This window comes from Macrobrachium rosenbergii, chromosome 25, assembly GCF_040412425.1.
Source record: "Macrobrachium rosenbergii isolate ZJJX-2024 chromosome 25, ASM4041242v1, whole genome shotgun sequence".
NCBI lineage: Eukaryota > Metazoa > Arthropoda > Malacostraca > Decapoda > Palaemonidae > Macrobrachium > Macrobrachium rosenbergii.
Genome location: NC_089765.1, coordinates 25,274,410 through 25,296,728, shown reverse-complemented (window position 1 = coordinate 25,296,728; position 22,319 = coordinate 25,274,410). Strand labels below are relative to the sequence as shown.

Here is a 22,319-nt window from a genome sequence, read left to right as displayed (position 1 = left end):
TAACCAATATTATTATTATTACTGAAAAGCAGTACAAATATCGTTATTTAAAGAGTGCCCATAATATGAACAATTATATGGTAATATAAGAGAGAGGCGGGACGGTAGTCTACGGGGAGTAAACCCCAGATTTACATTTGCTAGACCAAGGTTCATTTAATTTCATTCTGCGTACTCTGTAAGCAGGCCAGTGGTGACAGGGGAGGAAACACCCGTAAGCTATCATCCTGACCAAAAATAATTAAATATATGGATACACATTGTTTTTATATTATTTTTATTAATGTTATTACTAGCATTATTACTGATGCACAACCCACGGATGCTATTAAATTCATAGCACCTTTCAGTTTGTACTTCGATTGTGAAAGAAAAGATTCATCTTCCGAAATATATCATCACTTCTTACAACATCTGTTATCTCTATTTTCAACATAAAGAATTCTGTTCTGTGGAAGTTCGCTCTACAAGCTTTTATCTTTCTGTTCTTGTTCCACATGAATGTATGATCATTTTGAATAATAATAATAACAATCATAAAATCGCTTGAGGTTTCATGATACGCAATCTTTATGTAAATTCTACATCATTAAAAGAATGTGAGATCTTACGAGTATTCTACATTTTCTTTCGACAACAGAGTAACAAGTTACGTACACGGACGGTACCCAAGACGGTCAATCCGGAATTCAATGAAACGCTTACATACTACGGCATCTCGGATCAAGACATGGCTAGGAAGACCCTGAGACTCACAATTCTGGGTAAGCCTGTTTGTATGAAGGTTGCCTTTATCTGTTTTTACTGTCATTGAAGCTTTCTGTTTCTGTCAATGTTTAATCAGAATTTCCTTTACCTGTATGAAACACTATTTTTGTACAAAGTTCAATTACTTTTGTGAAGCATTTTTAGGAAAGTGGGTTTGCATTCAAGGTTCCTTTCCTTGTGGAAGAAACCGTTTTAGGTGAATCTGTGTCTAAATTTCATTTTCCCAACACGAACTCGTCATTCTAGGTGAATCTACGCCCAATGTTCTTTTCCTGTCTGAAATCACTATTTTAAGCATGTCTAAGTGGGCAGTTCCTTCTCATGTCTAGAACTCGCTAATTTCAGTGTATTTATATCCATTGTTCCTGTCCTTGTCATATGGTCTTGGTAGCGATGTCGATTTTGCCTGTTGTGTTCTTAAGCTCAAGCCCCACTCACGGCTTGGTAGATTTTCCTTGGAAAACACAAGCTTACAGTGATCTGTTGTATAAGAATTCCTAATGTCTCTTAATATGAAGGACAAATTAAATATTATAAATGTTAATTTGCACATTCTTCTATTTTGGTTTACTTCCTGCAATCAGGAATCATTCTCGCTGGATGTTGAGACAATTTATCACAAAGTTGATTTACACATATTTCATGTGACAGATAGGTAACCAAGAGACACTCTTCAAAACCTAGAATGACAAATGCAATACCTAAAGAGTTCGTGTTATGTACCTATCCTTTGCAACTTGAAGATGTGAATTGCAATACGCAAATTCACATGTTAATCTGTCTTTTACCGTATTAATTTTCATGCTTTCCCTTCTGCCTATCATTGCCGCATAACAATGGGTATGTCCTCAATTTCTCTATATTCATCTTCTACTTTTTCATATGCTTACATGACTATTTCTAAATATTCTGCTTTTCTGTAAGAATAGTTTTCAAAGCAAATTCGTCAAAGAAAAGATGGAAAAACATGATCTCAAAATGTCCAATATAAACATACGCCTGTCTTCCCGAAGGAAAATCCAAATTTTTCTTTTCCTCAAAACAGATGAAGACCGATTTGGCCATGACTTCCTCGGAGAGGCTAGGATTGCCTTAAAGAAAGTTCGACCTCACGAAACCAAACGCCTGAGGGTTAACCTTGAAAAGCGGATAAGTGTAAGTATTTGCTCCTACAACACTCATCTATATTTCACTCATCGTCCTCATACTGAGGGTGAGCTAATTTGTTCTTGCCGGAGTCTCTGTCTCTGTCTCCCTCTCTCAATTCTTGAATGTAAGAAGACACTGTAATAATTATTTTGAAGTCTGTCTATCTACAGTATACATCCTTTTTATGTATGGATATTTCTACAATAGGAATATATACCTCGGTTGCGTTTGTAAAGTAAATTATTAAAGTATTTTACTATTTACGGATTCCTAGAAATGTATTAAGAACCATTACCAACTTGGTTTTAAGCATCTTATGATTTTCGGACAAATGAAACGCAATTCACTGATATTAACCTAGTTAAGTACCTACAAATTTGCAACAGACACTAGAGGGTAAAATTCTGTATGGTGTCGAAGTGCATGTCAATGTTAATCATTTTTTACGCTGAAGATCCCAATGTAAATACGGCTACCTAAATCCAGTTTGACTGCTACGAAAAAGGTTCTTTCATCAAATTTTGAAAAGACAAAAAAGGCCTGTTAACAAGATAGGTTAAATGATTAGGGGAATAATGAGGTGGTCAAAGAATTCTGCAATGTGCCGAATGAATCGGGTACGAGGCTGATCAAACCAGTTGACCTTCGAGTTTGGAACAGCCAAAAGTTTCGTGTGGGAATGGGAATTCTTTCGTGTCCAACGAACCGAAAAGGAGGCTGCAAAGAACAGCTATCCTTTCAAGATTGTTACCTAAAGTAATATCCATAAGATAGGCAGTATTAAGGAGACCTACATGTTATTATTTATTTTTCCTATTTCTTTCGCGCAAGAGCTAGTAATAGGATTCAGGTTGCGAATCTCACTGACATTTGCCCTTGAAAACCTCCGAAAGCAACTCTGACGCGTTATTTCTTCCTAACAGCTAGCGGAGGACGAAGTCAAAGGGGAAACCGAGAGGGGGAAAGTTCTGCTGAGCCTCAAGTACGCCACCCAAAGGAACGCCCTCATTGTTGGCATCGTTCGATGCGCGCATCTTCCTTCTATGGACTCCAACGGGTTTTCGGACCCTTACGTCAAAGTGTAAGTTCAAATTTAACATTTTTAACTTTATTCTCTTTATTGTTAAATTTCCATACCTTTCCTTAAGCAGGGAATCAAAATATTTTCCTTAGTCATCACCATGATTGTTTGCTGTCTAATCGTTTTGGTAAATGGTGATTAATTCACTGTCTTCTTAATCTTGTAAAATTATTTCAGATAGGAAATTATGGTCTTAAACTAAAAATTACCCTGTAACTCGATACAAATTTCGGTCAATATATCAGAGAAGAATCAAAACGTTAAACAGATTTACATCGAAACATATCTGAACGACGAACACAAGTATATCTTAGTCCCATAACCAACAGAATACGAAAACTTTCGTCTCACCCTTCACCCTCGCCGGTTTTTTTTACAGCCAGCTAAAGCCTGACCCCAACCATAAAAAATATAAGACAGCAGTCAAGTGGAAGAATCTCAACCCAGAATTTAACGAGGAGTTCATCTTTGAAGTCAGGAGGAACGAACTGCCCAAGAAACTCTTGGACATCCGCGTCTACGACAAGGATGTCGGAAGAAGCGATGACTTTATAGGTAATTGTGATTCTCTCTCTCTCTCTCTCTCTCTCTCTCTCTCTCTCTCTCTCTCGGTTTTACTCGGTTTTCAAATCTAAAAACTATATGCTAATAACTTAATGGGTTTGATAAGAATGAAAGAGCAAAAAATGTTATACAAAAGCTTATCATAACGAGAAACCACAATTTTAAAGATTTTAAACTATTCTTTACAGATGTTTTGTGTTTTTTTTATGGGGGCGGGAGGGGGTTTGGGACTGGTATTATATTTAAACGTATTTATCCAGAAGATGAAATTTTTTCTCACATTTACTTATGATCATAATCTGATAGGGAACTCTATCCAACTTTGTACTTACGCAAACTGATTACTAGCACTACTGCTGCGGCTTATAATCATTTAATCAAATTCTTTACAACATACGGAAACACTGACGGTATTACTTTTCAGTTGGGAAATAAACACTCAGTTATACAATATGCAATGAGACTTTGAACATCTAGCCATCACACACGAAATTCTGATAACGTTCTACGTTGAACGCTGAGGAACTGCTTTACTTTTTATGAAGAAACCAGCGGTATTTTAAGACTTAACATTTTACAAAATTTCATCATATATCACGACAGTCATTTTCTTCAGAACATTACATTAGCATTAGCAATGGTCTAAAACATTTCTGCAATTTCTGAAACTTTGGAGGAATATGATATACGATTTAATTCAAAAGAAATGTGAACTTCTCCAATAAGGACTCGTCATTTCTTGTTGGATATAAAATGGTCTCATGTGTGATAAGAGAAAAGACTGCTTACAGTGGGATTTTAATAACTAAAATACTATTAAGATTGTTGATTACTATCACTTTTCGGTTCTTTAGTCGTTTCCTCTTACTGAGACATGCAAATATTCTTGTTCACAACAAACCTCTAGCACCAACTCAAAATCTGTAAATTGTAATAATGTAAAATCTTTATTAAGTGTAAACATTTTCCGTAAATTTCTTGATTGTCTTATTTCAATAATCATTCTGAAAATTTTATGTATGCTTACCAGTACTACACTGGATAATTCCTGACGTAAATTTCTAAAAATTCTGGTATCTCATAAATACACAATAAAGTATATTAGTTCATTATATACATTTTGTTGTATTTTTGTATTATATCTAACATTAACATACTTTTATTATGTAACTATAGTAATTCTTCAGATCCCTACATTAAGTCCCATGTACAGATTAGTCCTCGCCGAATCGCCCCACCCCCCACCCCCGGTACCAATCCGTAGCCTAAAACGGGTTGAGAACCACTACTTTAATGCGAAGTTATCACCCTTATGCTACTACATGCAACCTTCTGTGGTTCCAGGTGGTCTTCAGTTGTCCCAAGACAGCACGGGTACTGAACTGCGTCACTGGTACGATGCCCTGCAGTACCCTGACCGAAGACACGACAGATGGCACCAGCTGCAACTTCTCAACGGCAAATAAAGTACCCAAGAGGAGGCACCAAATGGTCAAGGGTCACAGACTTTGCAACAGAAAAGTCATTGTATGTGTCCCTAAAGGAAGCTGGTTTAGCAGGACACCTTCCTGATGAGAAATTACATTCTGTGATACACCGTAAGGAAATGTTTAAACTGTATAAATAAGGGCTGATGCAGAGGGTGATATAGATGTAAAAAAGGGGTAGACTGAGAAGAAAACGGCTGTTGTACTGACTTATGAAAACTACATTGGATAAGAAAATAGGTATACACTCTCACCAAAGAAGTCTTGTATCGAGGTAAGATAATTAAATTTTAAGTAGTCCCATAAAAAATATGGATACCACCTAGACGGGCCGGTATGCAGAGCAATTAGGAAACATCCTAAATATGGGTGAAACCCCTCTAAAGGAGAGCAGCAATAAAGTGTAACCTTAAAGGAAGCGTCTGTGAATACTGGGAAAGAGAAGTTGCGGGAACTGCAGTGAATCTATTTTGTATAACCTCAGTCTACAAATCTTTAATGACTATTTAGAAGAAAACATTATATTTGATATTAAGAATAGCAATCTTGGTGGAACCTCTCCTTACCCTGCCCCCTTCGATCCAAATCCGCGGCAGATGCCACACTTGACCACTGAGTTGTAGATGTATCCTTAACAACCCATAGATGACAGTAGTGTCTTGTTTTTCTTTTTGCGAGCGTTCTTCTTCTGCCATTATTTTCCCGTTAGTTAGCAAGTTAGCAAAACAGTAGAATTAGAAAGATTACGTTCTATCATTCGTGGTATAAAAGTAAGAGAGTATTTTCTGTATTGCTATAGAGTTTCCCTAAGTCTGTCTTTCATAGATTATGATAACTTTGTAGATATCATGTGGTTATGGAATAAAACCCTTATGATTTAGGTAAACAGAGAAGAGCTGGAGTAATACTACTGTGTTGTGAACAAAGAACGCTGTCTTAATTCCCATAGACCTTGCTTAAGTTTGGTTCAGATTATCTGCGACTGCAAGGACACCTTGATTCCGTATACATGGGTGTTTGCATCTCTATAAGCGTGTGTGTGTGTGTGTGTGTGTGTGTATGTATGTATGTGTGTGTGTATATGTATATGTATATATATATATATATATATATATATATATATATATATATATATATATATATATATATATATATATATATATATATGAAATCTCAACAGTAATACCAGTTAAATATGTAGAAGTACAAAAATGTATCAGCCAAAAAAACATGATGCATAAAAAGCCCTTATAGTATTGGATATCTTGACTAATACATATATAATTTTATTTCTGCACACTTTATTCATATTATTGTCGAAATTTCATTTCATATCATACATGTAATATATATGCGATATATATATATATATATATATATATATATATATATATATATATATATATATATATATATATATATATATATATATACACACACACACACACAAACACACGTGTACAAAGAAAAATGAGAGATCGTTTGCCCCTCCTATCCAGTTTAATCACAGGTGCTGATCTTAAATCATATCATGCGTAAAATTAGTATACTGTTTATGGGTGAAGATAAACTTCATTATTACTTAAGGTATAAGTGGACCAATTAACTTTTTTTAGCAAAAAATGCATATAATTAATTATCCGTATGAATGATTTCCCTTTTCGAAATCATATCAAACGTCTGCCATGAAAATTTACTTAATATATATTTGTTTCAAGATGCTGAGCTGTTAAACACTTCCTTATGATTATATTAAAAATCTGAGACTTTAATAATTAAATGGTTCCTTTAGTTGGGGGGGGAGGAATTTTCGTTTGTCTCCTCGCATCTACTGTACGTCTATCAAAAGGCATAATATTTCAACTCCCATTCGTAATTAATACACTTGATAATAATTCTTTTAGAAAATAACTGTGCTAAGCTAAACTATGCAAAGCTGATCCATAAAATGACAGAAGATCAACATTTCCATTAATACTCAAACTTATATTAACATTCTTTTATGTTTAAAAGCATGCACTGAATTATCGATCTTGTATTAAAGAGATTCCTTAATGAATTCAGAGCCAATCCTAATTCTGTTTGAAGAATCGTTTCGAGTTTTGAGACTTCATATCGGTACTCGACACCCTCATCGAGTTTTTCATATTATTAATCAAAAACAAGATATTTCTGCACTGAGATCTACAGAAAAGAATTAAATATGACGGAAATGTAGTATGTATGCGGTACATACCGCCTTGAAACTTGTTTAGCTTCATCAATTTGATTATTTCTCAAAAAAAAAAATGTAAGGCCTTTAAAAAAAACTCTTCTCACCTAAAAGAACGGATGCTGACGTTTAACCCTTGCTGAAGTCTTACTGAAGTCTTATAATTACGATGAATGACTACTCTTGCATCCCTCGGTTCAAGGTGAGGAACACAATCATTTCCCCCAAGTCCACAGTGGCTTCTTTTCTCGTTAACTCACAATTTGCTCTGAGAAATTGACGCTCGATGTTGATGACAAAATGACTTCGTTGTTCTTGTCAGATAGCTTAGGTTTAGTTGTGTCGTGGTTTGCTCGTAATTTCTGAGTTATGTATTTGAACTATTTACGCGTATAATGTGCTAATACTTCAGCAAAGGTTGTCGTAATGATTATCAATTATTGACTTTAAAAGTATCTGATTTGGGTCATTCACATTATATCATAATACCAGCTTTTACACCCGGAAACTTGCTTTTGGTCGACTAATCGTAACTAACAGCAATCCTGAAGTTTGCGATAATAGCTAAAATTTGACTCAGATCTGTTGAAAACAATTGAAATTCTTATTTTCCTTCTACACCTTTGAATTAGTCTTCGGCTCTCAAGCCCTTTCAATACGGTCCACAGTCTCAAAATCTTGATAATTTGGATAAAAAGAATCTCAGTACTTCAATGATGGATTATTGTCTCGCGTTTACCACGATTTTAGCTGTTTTGGACCTTATTTATTTTTTTCTCTTGATGCTTAAGAAACGCATGTGGTAGCATGAAGCACAAGGAAGTGTATTACCAATGTAATTTGATTATTTTTGCACAAATTATTTAACTAGTCATGTTATATTTATTGAACTGCAGTTTGAAACCTCCAGAAATAATCTTTCACGGCGTTGGGAACTATCCGAATTCATTCTTTGATTGGAATGCTCTTGGTCTTTTCAATGTAATGTTATTAATATTCGAAGCATGACAATTCATTGAGCCCTTATGATGTGCGTACAGTAGATTTTCTAAACCCTTTTTTTTAATCCAATCTAATCCCAAACCCCTTCACCTCATTCATTTGATCTCTTTCGGACGAAAAATCAGTGATAGTATCTTCAGTCAATTTAAGCAGGTCCCTAGAAAAACCCTTCCCAGGTTAAAGGGCACAAACACAACATGCGATGCAAAAAAAAAAAAAAAAAAAAAAAAACCCTGACCTTTGGCAGAAAATCTGATCAGTATTAAATTCAATCGTACAAATGGAAACTTTGAATTTTCCTTCTTTTATCGTCCGAATGTAGGGTTGCAAAGAAAAGTTCATTTGTAGTGTCTACACCTGAATTAATCGCCCTTTTAGAAATGAATAGTGCGTAGAACTGTGCAGCAGACATCCCTTTTAACTGTAACTGTTAGTGTAGCATGTGACTCATTCTCGATTAATAGCCACATCCATCCTGTCAGGTGTATTGGATGGACCCTTCGTGAAGTACATTGGTATATGTGTTGTAGTAGCCTAAGTGACCTCTCAACCTCTTGATTTTTTAATATTCTTTAATACTCTTTCCACTGAAACCCTTGAAATCTGATCATACGAGCCTCAGTCATCTAAACAGTGTCAAACCGCATCTATCCTGAGAGGGAGAATTACTTCTTTCTCTTCTTCCCGAATTCCAAGGCTTCGAGTGAAAAGGTGTCAAAAAATATTAGAAAATTAGAGAGGTTGAGGTCATGGTAGCCATTACAATACACAGAAGTGGTGAGTGTGACCAGTAGACTCTATACATTGATATATATATTATTATACTAAATCGTGCATCGTCTGTGAAATGAACCCCAGTCGTTCCTCTACCTCTGTCCATCTCTCTGTCCTATTCTGTGTACTGAATAGTTATGACGATTCATCAATATACATGCAATTCTGCTAAGCCTTAGTAAAGCTTTATGATCTAAAAAGAGACTTAGGGAGGGCTCACTTTGACCTAAAACAAAAAATAAACTTTTTTGACGATAACGGTGACAGCCTTTTTTGTGGCTCGTATTCAAACTATAAATATATATATTTCATGTGCGTGTGTATGTTTGTATTCCTTGCCTCTTCAGTGCCTACTTTTCCCAATTTATTCAGTGTGTGAGCTGGGAAATGGTTAATAAAAGGGAATCGTTTTCTTACAGTATGTCTTAGCCTGTAAAACTAGGTAATTAACTTACAGCCTGCAAAGGTCCACTAGCCTCACTTTTTATCAAAAAAAAAATTAAAATGAAAATTACGGGTCGCCTGTGCCCACTGGGACACAGAACTGCACCTCTGAACCTATTTCACCTTCATCTGCTCAACAATCAATTGATATTACCATCAAAACCATATGAAAATTGATTTGTATAACTGAGATAAAGATGTGACTTCCTGAGTGCAGTTCCGTCCCACTGGGTAGAGGGGCCAAGCCTGTAAACCCTCTAAGAGCCCAGGGGGTTTAAACCTAAAAGCCCAAAATTCCTTGCTGGTCTTTTCGGGTTGTGACTCATTTCATCTGACGAGGGGAGGTTGCTGTAGTTGGATCACTGAATACAGGTGTGCAAGACTTAATATATCTTTATTCTAGTCTTTTTATTGTAACTATTTTTAGTGTGAAATGCAAATCTAATTTGATCTATAAACATGGCGTAACCAGACATACGTTTTGCCCTGCATACATTAAAGAAATAAGTTAACATTTGTACCGCCTTCAATGATTAACAATATTGTCTAGGTAAGAAGTAGTTGCTTTATGGCAATTATTCAAATTGGTTACTTTTTAACAATTATTCACCCTAATCTTCACTGCTCCCAGTACAGGCAACCTTCGCTAGTTGGAAACTTGTCCTTTTCAATTCTTGACGTAAGTTGACATATAAAACATGAGATAGGTATCAGTTGTGCCTACAGCACCGAAGCATTGCTTGTACGCATTGTTGTTAATAATAGGAGTAATGTCACAAGGGCCTTTTTTTTGCCATATGCTTTGTCAGTCTGGAATCCTACAGCTAAAGGTTACTCTGACTTTTTAAGGTTACTTCAGAAAAGGGTTGCACTGTATTTCGGTGGTTTTTACAAAATCCAAGAGGCGAGTTGTAACGAAAACGTCTTATTTATGCCCTGTACAAATTCTCAAGAGACCTCTATACATCCCTGCAACGCAAAAAATTTTGTAATATATATATATATATATATATATATATATATATATATATATATATATATATATATATCACGTAGCTCTTCTAATTCCCATTAAGATTTCTTTGAATGGAGGCAAAATCTGTGAAACATCTAACATTTTTATAGAGTCCTTATTTTGCTGCCAATCGTTTTTAAATACAAATAAATCAGCAACTTAACACTGCGCATCCTACAAAAGTAGTCACTGACACAATAACCTTGCATACACTCTTCGTACTTTCCCTACAAACATTAAGTTAAGGCTCCCCAGTTATTTCCGGACAGAAATTGTGTTCAACACTGTTTAATAGTTGGCCAACTGACTGAATTTAATTACTGCAATACTCTTTTGCAATCATTATTGCAAAACAATCTTTCGCTGCAACAAATGAATAAGTACCGATATAAATGCTAACGAAGGGACAGCAACCCAAACTACAACCTTTAGCTAGGAAACTAAAACAAGACAATGAAAGCCAGTGAAAACGTTGGTCATAAAGTTCCCAAACTGGGAAGTAACCTCGGGCTATAACACATGACCTTGTTCTAAATGGCTTCCTCTACTTAAGTCAAACGAAACTGGTCTGAAGTCACCTTATTAGGTTCTTTAACTAGGTGCATGCCTATTATCAGAGAGGCACGTAAATCATAACTGAGCACAACATTAAATTATCCTCATAATAAAATAAGTATATTACATGAATATTAAATGTGTATAAATATCACTACTCCCAACAAATACAAGAAATTAAAGAAAAACACTCCATACAATATAAATATATATATATATATATATACAGTATATATATATATATATATATATATATATATATATATATATATATAAAATATATATAAATAAATATATATATTAAATATATAAATATTATATATATATATATAAAATATTATTAAATTTATATATTAAATATATAAAATATTTATATATTCATTTATATAATTTACATAAATATATATATATATATATATATATATATATATATATATATATATATAATATATATAAAATATATGTATATATATTTGTGTGTGTGTGTCCACACACACACGCACAAATACGCCTGCACGCATACGCACAGATATTTATGAATAAGCTTACCACTACAAACATACAATTCTACCAATAACTAGAACTGATGATCTTTTGTGGTACTTACCCAAACAAAGGCTAAGGGGACGTGCAACGAGGGGAGTCGAGAGAAACAGAGGCAGGGGGAGCATTCCGAAGCCTTTGCAAGGAAGAGAATAAAATAAGTTTCGTTAGTTTTCCAGACTGAAATGAATATGGAGATCACAAACACACAACGTTATATAATAAACTGGCTAAGTTTTTGTTACTGAAAAGAGCAAAGTAAAAAAATATATTTAACAGAAAACAAACACTGCAATAAATACATAAAAACACATATGTTAAAAATGTATGCACACATTCATGTATTCATACATATATACTTTCTCTCTCAGCCTACTCTATACATGTATCCTGACATACCCAACCTCACAATTATTATATGCATAAAGATTGCCGTAAATCTCTCTCTCTATCTCTCTCTAATATGAAATGTCACAGATATGGAGCATTGGAATCACATATTTGTCACACTATCTTGAAACACTTTTAATTTATAAGTGGTTCAGACTATATAATACATGCTTGAACAGAAAAATTATTACTACATAATTTATTACACTATAATAAATAAATTATATATATATATATATTATATATATACAATATATATATATATATATATATATATATATATATATATATATATATATGTAAATTTATATATAATTATTGTGTATATATACATATATATATATATAATATATTATATACATACAATGTATATATATATATATATATATATATATATATATATATATATATATATATATATATATATATATAAATGTCCATTCTTCTTAAAGTGAGTTGCTCCAATATGGTGTATATATATACATACACATACACACACACATAATAATAATATATATATATATATATATATATATATATATATATATATATATATATATATATATATATATATATTATATAAACCTACTGACCTTTCATATACAGACTGAGCATATATTTCTTCAAGGTAATGTTACTTTCCTGTTCCTGTGATCTAACTGCATTTAATCATTATTTATTACTCCGAGTAATTCTGAATTGTTGTGAATAGGAGAGGGGTTCTGGCATGAGTTAGGCACACATTATATACTATTTTGTGAAGCGTTATCCTAATGTGTAAGAAGTTGACCGGTTGTCCCAGTGTAACCTTGAATATAGGACTTAGAAAATATCTATATCTGTATACATATAAAAAGAGATATAATTATTTTATCAGATTTGTGAGAGTCTTTTAAGCCTTGTAAGCTGCATTTATGTGAAATGTATAAATCAATGATACGGTGTATATATATATATATATATAAAAATCATGAGAATGTGACCTCTCGAGTAGTCCTCCTCTTAATTTTTTTTTTTTTCTGTCTGACAATCTGTATTTATCCTCTCGACATTTTTATGAACTTTCTCGTTTCTAATAAACATATTTCCAAACGCTGTTTGTTTCACTGTGTAACCTTTCGAAGGATAATGCATTAGTTGCTGTTACATTCCTTTTTCGAACTACTAAAGTCGCAGAACTATCAAAGAAGGCCCAAGAAAGAAGACTACAGTGGTATGGCCATGTGATGAGAAGGCATGAGACATATGTAGGAAGAAGAGTGAGGCAGACGGAGGTGGCTGGTAGGAGAGCAAGAGGAAGACCAAAGCGAACGTGGATGGATGTAGTTACAGAAGATCTGAGAGACAAACAATTGTCAGAGGACGATGTGTTTGACCGAGCCAGGTGGAGGAAAGCTGTCAGAAACATCGACCCCGACTGGGAAGTGGGAAAAGATGCAAAGAAAGAAGACGACATTCCTTTTTCCTTTGTGTTCCATTTGCTCATTAATTACAATTCCTTCGTCGCTGAGAGATTCACTTCTTATGTTCTAATTCGCACAACTGATTCAGGTGGCAAAAGACAGAAAAGTCTGCGAGCTCATGACTGCCAACTTCTTGGGAGACACGACATTAACTTGTCTTTGTCTCCCATATATGGAAAACCAACAATCTTTAACTTCCACGTCTGAACTCTGAAATTTTCTGCTTGTTTCTGTGTCTCATGACTCTTATAACCCTTCATACTTTAAGAGGTATAAATTTCTTTCCCTTCCTATATCTTGGTTACAGCGGGCCTTGGCTAGATGAAGGGATATACTTTCATTCCACTGTCCACTGCACTGAAAGAAATTATTCCCCTAATTCTTATGGAAGAAGAAAGCATAGGTCCAGTAATTTAGTTCTCCCATGGGAACAAATCAAGTCTCCGGCCTGATTTTTGGATTTAAAATGTTTAATTCAAACTTGGGTTAACTAAATATCTTAAATCACATCTGTGCAATATTTAGTTTTCCACTCGCAGGAACTCCGGCACGTATTTATTTCAGCAATGCTGGACGTGGTTCAGTCTGATAAGAGTTTTACGCCCTTTTCATAACCGTTCCTCTTGTAGTCTAACTTCAGCTCTTCGAGTTCAGCGTCAATGCTCTATCCTTTCCGTCCGTACAAATCGCTCCATGTTCTCAAAGAATGGCCCATAGCAATTTCCACTGTTGCCCTTTCTTCTTCCTTTACATACGAGATCCTCTTCAAACAGATACTTTTCCTCTCTTTCACCTATACATCCCCTAGAGGTACTCCTTAGCAATGCCGATACTTTACTGGCATCAGTGCCCTTCGAGGTTGCAAACGGAGTGAACACGCTTCTGTCTCATTTTCTAAGCAATATCTCCGGCCTGAGTTTTATTTCCAGGGATGGTATCTACGGTACTATTTCTTTATTACTGTATGTATTTTTAATTCATATAAAAGCACCTCAAACGCATAAGCTTGCCCTTTCTATTTCTCTGTCTCTCCCACACGTATAATTATGTAAAACGCTTAAAACGGAAACAGCCCGACATATAGAGAGACAGCTGGCCGAAGGGATGTAAATTTATCCTTTCTCATTTCCCATACAGTATAGCTGGCAGACAAACTTGGAATAAAAGAGTAGGACCAAGATCCGTAAACACCATTCAAAGAAAAGTCGACCCTTTGAACTGCGGAAAGCTTTGACGGTTTAGGAAATATGTGCCATAGATGAATCTCTTTTTTCATTCCTTTTAATATCTTTCAGAGCGGCAAAAACAAGAAAAAAAAGGGGGGGGGGGAACTCGGGACGAGCATGTACCTTCCGGGAACAGCTAGATGCTGTGTAAATATTCGCTTGGAAGAGTAGCTAGCTATCCTGACTATAACTTGGGAATATGGCTTCGCCCTCGAGACGTCCTGTTTTAGTGATAAAAACTGTCTGAATAAAGGAGTGCATTTCGTGATACATGGGTAGTGTTCTTTTATATCTATAAGTCTATATGAATACGCAGGGAAAAGTTCGCTTCCTTTAGTGAATAGAAATTGAGTACAGTATTCGAAAGTTAATATGCCAGTGGTGAGGAAATGACGCTGCCCAAATCTACGCATACAAACAAAATATATATTTTATTTATATATATTACATATATATATATATATATATATATATATATATATATATATATATATATATATATATATGTATGTATATATATATATATATATATATATATATATATATATATATATATATATATATATATAGTATATATATATATATATTTATATATGAAGTTTGTAAATGCACTCAAAACACCAAACACCGCCGGCTTTCGGTATCATTCCACTAGCAACAGAAGACAATAAATCTCGCGTCCCGCGTCCCTAAGGGAAACGAAACTATTTTCGTATCTTATCGATAAAGAAAAAAAGCCGTCTAATCTTCGGCAGACTGAACAATATGGAAAACTGTTTTCCAGCACCATCGGAAGTTTTGGAAATGGTCTAGAAGAAACCTGGATTTATATTTTCGCTTAGGGAAGGAAGCACCTTTTATGGACACAAGAGTTGACCTGGAAATAAAATCAGGGGAAATATGATTTTTCTTGGCTAGAATTCCTGGATTCTTCTTATTGGAAACAGAATGCCACAATTTTCTTCACGTTCTTTACATTTTCTTGATATGTATCAGATTCAACTGATGTTCCCTTTATCAACATTTCAGTAAGGTTTATATTTACCATCTTGTTTTAATTCAGCTTAGATTTCAGTTCTCAAAATTATATAAGTTTTAGTTTCGTCTCAGCTTTGAGAATGTTTGCTAGCAAGGCTCATTTTTACTGATTTTTATCTCCTTACAAGGATCTCAGTGATCAAAATCTTTTAAGAATGTTTAGCTTCATCTTTGCTTTTATTTAGCTCAGGTTTCAGTAATCAATATTTGATATAAAGGTTTAGCTTCCTCTGAGCCTTCCCGGAAATTCATTTGTAAGATTAAAAAATACTAATCTTTTTTCTTTTCTTCACAGTTCAGTAATCAAAATTTTATCAGAACGTTCAGCTTCGTCTCGATCAATATATTATGCGCTGACGGTTGATGTTTACTGCCTTGTTTTAATTTTACTTAGATTTCAGTAACGAAAACTTCATAAAGTTCAGCTTCGCATCTGCTTACACGCAATTTACTTGAAAAGTTAGCTTTTGACTACATTTTCTTCGAATTTTGCTCAGTTTTGAGTCACAAAGTTCTTCAAAAATTGGCTTATTCTCTTCTCATGCTCATAGACAATTTTGTAATAAGATTAATTTTCGCTATTTTTTTTATTTCATTAACATTGCAATTATCAGAATTTCGTTACAATTTCAAAACTTTCTGGTAAGGTGACATCGTCTATTCAGATGAAAAACTTACAGACCAGTATATCATAATATCCGCCATGGGATTACCCGTCAAGGATATTAAGCTAGTTTTTCCTAAAATGCTTATGTGTTGCTTTTCGTCATAATTTTAAGGATACGTTTCTCTCAAAAGAAAATTCGTCTTTTCCGTCGCAATTCAAGAACAAATTTTGTTCTCTTTCAAAATTTCCCATTTACCATAGGAATGTGTCCCTCCCCGTAAAATTTTCTGGAAAATGTGTTCTTATATATTCGAGATTGAATTTCATCGTCACTTTTACGCTGAACAAAATAAAAATAAATAAACTGACGAAAAGAGAGAGATTAAGTTTTTATATGGGGGACCTCGCGTTGCTACACTGAACTTGAAATGGTGCTCAGAAAAGTAGATGGAGTTTAAAATACAGCATCACCAAGCTCTTTTTTTTTCCTGTTTTTAAAACTGTTCAGTTTAACAACTCGGCAGATTCGCCCTTGTCAAAGTTTGTCGGGCTTACATTAAAAACAAAAAAGGTTAAAATTACACCCTCCTCATCATCAGGCTTATTTTTGTGGTCCTCCTATCAGTCTTCTTTTGATGAGCATTGGAGAGCCCATGTATTTATCAGTTACATTTTAATGTTTCTTGACAAACTTGCTTTTCTCTGTCATAAGTTTTTTTTACAATAGATATTATGTCTGTTATTGCCTTTTTGAGCGTTCCAAGTTAGCAAAGTATTTATTGGTTCAACGGACAACTTATTTTTATACTTGTTTTAGTTTAAAGTTTCTTGAAAACTAGCTTCTCTCTGTCCTGGGTTTTTTTTTTTTTTGTCAATGGGTACTCTGCTTGTAATTGCCTTTTGAAAGTCTCAAGCCTGCAAAGTATCTATTGGTTCCTGAGGCAAGTTATTTTTACACATTTCCCCCGTCTATTGGTTCCTGAGGCAAGTTATTTTTACACATTTCCCCCGTCTATCTAAAGTCTAAAAACCCAGTTACCCCAGCCATCACCATCTGCCTATCGCCAGGGACGACCTAATCACCCTCTCTGGCTGAGAGTTGAGTGGCGTCGCGGGAGGTCGCTCCCATCAAAAAGACTCTAGCGATTGGCAACGAAAATAGTCTGAAAATATTTAGGCTTTTCATGAGGGAAGGTGCCGGTGTTTTTGTTTGGTCATTCCTTTGCTTGTTAAATTTTTGCTTTTATTTGATTGTAAAAAGACAAGTGTTCTGTATCAGATAAAATAATTGTGGTGCTATACAGGTATAATGATTATTATCATGCAATATACTGTTGTTAAACTTTACAGCACACAGTCAATACTGGCGGCAAAATTAAAACACGGCAAAGAGAAGTCACCTGATTAACAAATAACGATTAGTAAATAAAAAGACACATCACTAATGCTGAGGACACAATTAGATGCAATGACGAGCATTTTTGTTTACGTCCGAAAGCAAGGAAGAAGTAATACCTTCCCTAACCAACAGCAGTTCAATTTAAATCAACACCATGAATGTGTACGCAACCTTCAGAAGAAAAACTGCTGAACGATATGGCCAACACACTGAAGCTTCAGGGGCACCTGAAGGAGGTAACCCCTCCTGAAGGAAGACTGTATGGCCTTCAGCAACTACCAATCTTTACTGGGGAAAGGAAAAAACAATGCAACAGCCACTGACATATCAACATTTCAACTGCTGAATCGTGGATGGGCCAATGCGCAGAAAAGTTCCAAAACCTTAACCACTTCATATAGGAAGCTCATCAGCGTTGCATCAAATGCTTGACACTCACTGAGCAATTCACTCTATCTCGCATGCACCGTTTATCCAACTATTTCTAGGTATATTACTCCTTATGCTAACACTTCTGAATCATACACTCTTAACCAGTTTATGGTTAAATGTGTTTTTTATCACATGGCCAAAACATCTCGGAGCACTGTGATCTATCCTTTCACTTTCTCTAACCTTTTTATCACTTCTGCGCACATCCACATTTCCTCACACTTTCAGTTCCTATTTTGGCACACATGCCTATACACATGGTTCACCTTAGTACTTTAAATTTGTTTTTTCTTTCATTCGCACTCAACATCCACTCATCGATCAGAGACTTTATCAGAGGCTTTTAAGTTTGGTCATGCGGATAACGACAGGTGGGTAAAATGATAAAAAATCCGTAAACCTTAAGAGGGACGAGAGGAAAAGGGCGTAGTAATGGCTGGATAGGTAGCCTAGAAAAAGGTACTGGAAAGAAAGTGCAAGCAAGATGAAGGTGAATGGTTCAGTGTGCTGTAGATGATCCTTCTGTGTATGAAGCAGCTAGTTTTGTGGCAGTTTTCTGCACATGGGTTCATCCACGTTTCACCAATTCAAGCATGACTGTATCAATGACTGGGATTCTGTTCTTTTTCACTTATATCACCTTATTAGTGAAAAGTCACAATAAAAAGATATATATATATATATATATATATATATATATATATATATATATATATATATATATATATATATAATGTGTGCATATATATATATATATAATATATATATATATATATATATATATATATATATATATATATATATATATATATATATATATATATATATATTTACATTTACACAAACAAACAAAATACCAGCGTTAACGATCACTTCTTACTCTCGGTAGGTTGCCCAAGTATTCACTACGCTCGTATTCATATATTCGCGTATTAATATCTTGCTCTTCGGACCAATCAGTAGTTGTGTTTCCTTCACTGACTGAGAAAAAAAAAACAGTGTTCCGGATTTTGCTTATTTTTGTGCAAAGAGACGAATCGTCTCTGCTTCGTGCCCGACCTTTGATACCTGGAATCCAATTTGGGTTCTCGTTTCCATACAAAATTTAATTAAGGAGTTGGAGACCTCGAGTTCGTTCCATTAATATTCGTGCCAGATTAAGAATGATAGTCCGAGTCAAACCTAGGTGAGATGGAATAAGCCAGTATTGGATTTTGAATGGTAGGGGCAAATAAAAAGTAATCTTCTTTAAGTGTTTTTGTCACAATTTCACTGCCAGTTTTTCGTAGAGAGAGAGAGAGAGAGAGAGAGAGAGAGAGAGAGAGAGAGAGAGAGAGAGAGAGAGAGAGAGAGAGAATCACTCAGCTAAAAAATATAAAATAGATTGATTTACATACAAGCTAACGTGGTATAATTTTTCTAACCGTGAAGAAAATTAAAATAGAATCGTAAAACATTTCTTGAATTCAAAGATCCTTAGTCACGTTCCCAACAGTGACAAATTGGTTATTTTGTTTTCAGTGATATTCTTTTACTTCATGAATGTTTTCTTCCTCCATATATGTTATTGTGACTAAATATTTTCAATATGTCTTGGATAATTCAATTCATCCGAATAAATAACAGCAGAACTTTAGTATTTGGCCTAAAAAAATTAACGGAAAAGAAACAGCCATTCAGGTGGGTTAGGAATCTGCGGAGTTGGAACTATTTCTTTCTAATGCTAAGTAGGAACCGTGAAGGGCAAATGCCCACCACTCAACTCCTCATAAAAAAAAAAAACAAAGACAGACAGACAAACAAAAACCCCATAAACCTCCGTCTGCCCCCCCCTTCTCAATAATGACTGAACCTTCAGTCTGGCTCCAAAGTATTGACATAATTCTGCCGCCAAAACATCACATGTTCAACGAAAAAGGCGGATTATGTCCTTAACACAACCCAGACATTTTCCTCCCTTGGACTGATTGCACGCTTGCTCAGTGCTACAAAATAAGAGAGCCAATGTTTTCACTTTTCCCACCTGCCTGTACCTATCCAGCCCTCAACCTGTTCAATACACTGATGGGAGACAATAGCAAGGGCATTCTCGGACAAACTCGAGTCCCTCCTAATGCTGCTGGACCTCTATGCCAACTGGAAGCCCAAGAAGGTCAACCTGGCAAGGTAAATAGAGCTCTACTAACACACAGGCTGACACCCCCTCCCCAATTAATATCAAAGACATCGATGGCAGACCTCCTGAAGAAAGCAGACATGTTGATGGAGGCTTTCAAGTCTACAAAGCCAGAGAAAATCAGAACCAGGACAAGAACCAAGATCAAGATGGAGCAACGCAAGCCAACGTCATGCAAAGAACCCCTTCACGCAAAGACAAAAAAATACCCCCACCCACCCGTCCTCTGCCCATTCCACCAAAAGTTCAGTACAGTGGCAAGGAATTGCAGCCCCGGACGCAGGTGGAGAAAAAATTAGCTGGGGAGCAACCCAAGGTAATCATGGTGGCCGCCAAAACCACGATGGACAACCGATCCACCAATTTCTACACCAATCTACACTACAGACCAAGCCTCCAGCAAGAAGTTCATGGTGGACAAGGGTGTCTTTAAATCCACCCTCTCTGCATCATTGGCAGACCACTGCAGGCCCCTAGGTATTGACCTATGGCATCCCCATACAATATGGCCATCAGTCCTTCACCTCTGCTCAACAACAAACCCCAAAAGACTGACATAGCTCTGCCTCCAAAACATCACAAGTTCAACGAAAACGGTAGATTATGTCCATAAAACAACCCCAGACATTTTCTTTCCCTGAATCACACGCTTGCTCAGCGCCCAAAATAAGCGAACCAAATGCAGCAATCTACCTAAGTTCCTGATCTCCGAATTTTAGTTTTCTGAAAAGAAAATTATTGTGCCGGCTTTGTCTGTCCGCCCTCAGACCTTAAAAACTACTGTGGCTAGAGGGCTGCAAATTGGTATGTTGATTATCCACCCTCCAATCATCAAACATACCAAACTACAGACCTCTAGCCTCAGTAGTTTTTATTTTATTTAATGTTAAAGTTAGCCATGATCGTGCCTCTGGCAACGATATAGGATAGGCCACCACCTGACCGTGGTTAAAGTTTCATGGGCCGTGGCTCATAAAGCATTATACCGAGACCACCGAAAGATAGATCTATTTTCGGTGGCCTTGATTACACGCTGTACCGTATGATCCTTTCTCATAAGTCAGGGAAGGAATCGGATAGCGGATTGGAACCGTTTATTGCGTAATAAGCTGGGAACTATCGGTAAACGATATTTCACATAATTGTTACGTATTCTGTATTTCTTTAAAAGAAATATATATATCTATATGTTTATATTTATATACATATATATATATATGTGTAAGTGTATATTGAGAAACAGAGGGCTGAGGAAAATTTGCAACAGCTCTAGGAATGTAAAACAGAAACAGAGGAGAGAAAGGAGGAACTAGAAAAACTGAAAGAACAGAACTTGCTGAGGGATAAAGAGATGCTCCGACTGGAGAATAAATGCTCTCTGAAGCAAAAGGAGGTCATCGGTGAGTTAAAAGAAACTAAAAGTGTTGTAGCATAAAAGGCAAATGGAAAGCTGAATGAAATGACGAGGAGGAGAGTCCAACTGGAATTCGAACTGGCTAAGACGGAGGAATTGGAGACGATGGAGTTTGAAAAGATGGATACATTAGTGGAAATTGAAAAACACCAAGAAGAGAACATGGCCAAGGATACGAAGATCAGATCCTTGGTAACGAAAATCAGAATTCTTAAAGAAGAAAAGGAGAATGAAACAGTGTAGGACGGCGACATGATAAGTAAGGAAAAGGAAATGTTCAAAAGAAAGAAGAATATGGTTAAAATGGTGCCGACAGAACAGCCTGTGTCAGAATGGAAGTTGGAAAGAAAAAGTCTCTGGATAAAACTCGGTGTCTGAGGAAACCTCAGATCAACTGTAAAGCTCTCCACCGACGACTGAACAGCATCGAGGAAGGAATCAATCAAATCAAGGCACTGGAACAGCATTCAGTTGGCACAAAGAGATGCTCAAAAGCCCTGGCTAAAGCTTCATTAGTTAAGAAGCCCCTAAATAGAGAAGTGCATCAAAAAATGAGGTTGGAATCTGCAGCCAGACCCCG

The 22,319-nt window shown here is 35.5% G+C and overlaps 1 protein-coding gene and 1 long non-coding RNA gene across 12 annotated transcripts in view; one reads left to right on the top strand and one right to left on the bottom strand.

Moving 5' to 3' along the window:
• Positions 1-5,273, top strand: part of LOC136852496 (rabphilin-3A-like) — a 483,103-nt gene extending 477,830 nt beyond the window's left edge. For 5 of the 7 annotated variants that reach the window (XM_067127163.1, XM_067127168.1, XM_067127164.1 and 2 more), the window contains 5 exons: positions 641-764; positions 1,814-1,923; positions 2,841-2,998; positions 3,378-3,553; positions 4,907-5,273. In XM_067127163.1, coding sequence (XP_066983264.1) covers positions 641-764; positions 1,814-1,923; positions 2,841-2,998; positions 3,378-3,553; positions 4,907-5,028 — 690 coding nt within the window. In that variant the 3' untranslated portion in view covers positions 5,029-5,273. The remainder of the gene's footprint in view (positions 1-640; positions 765-1,813; positions 1,924-2,840; positions 2,999-3,377; positions 3,554-4,906) is intronic. The other 2 variants (XM_067127167.1, XM_067127165.1) reach the window with 1 other exon arrangement.
• The window catches only part of LOC136852500 (uncharacterized), a 108,979-nt gene that overhangs the window by 80,915 nt on the left and 5,745 nt on the right, over positions 1-22,319 (bottom strand). For all 5 annotated transcript variants that reach the window (XR_010857166.1, XR_010857168.1, XR_010857169.1 and 2 more), the window contains exon 2: positions 11,659-11,730. This is a non-coding gene — a long non-coding RNA (uncharacterized lncRNA). The remainder of the gene's footprint in view (positions 1-11,658; positions 11,731-22,319) is intronic.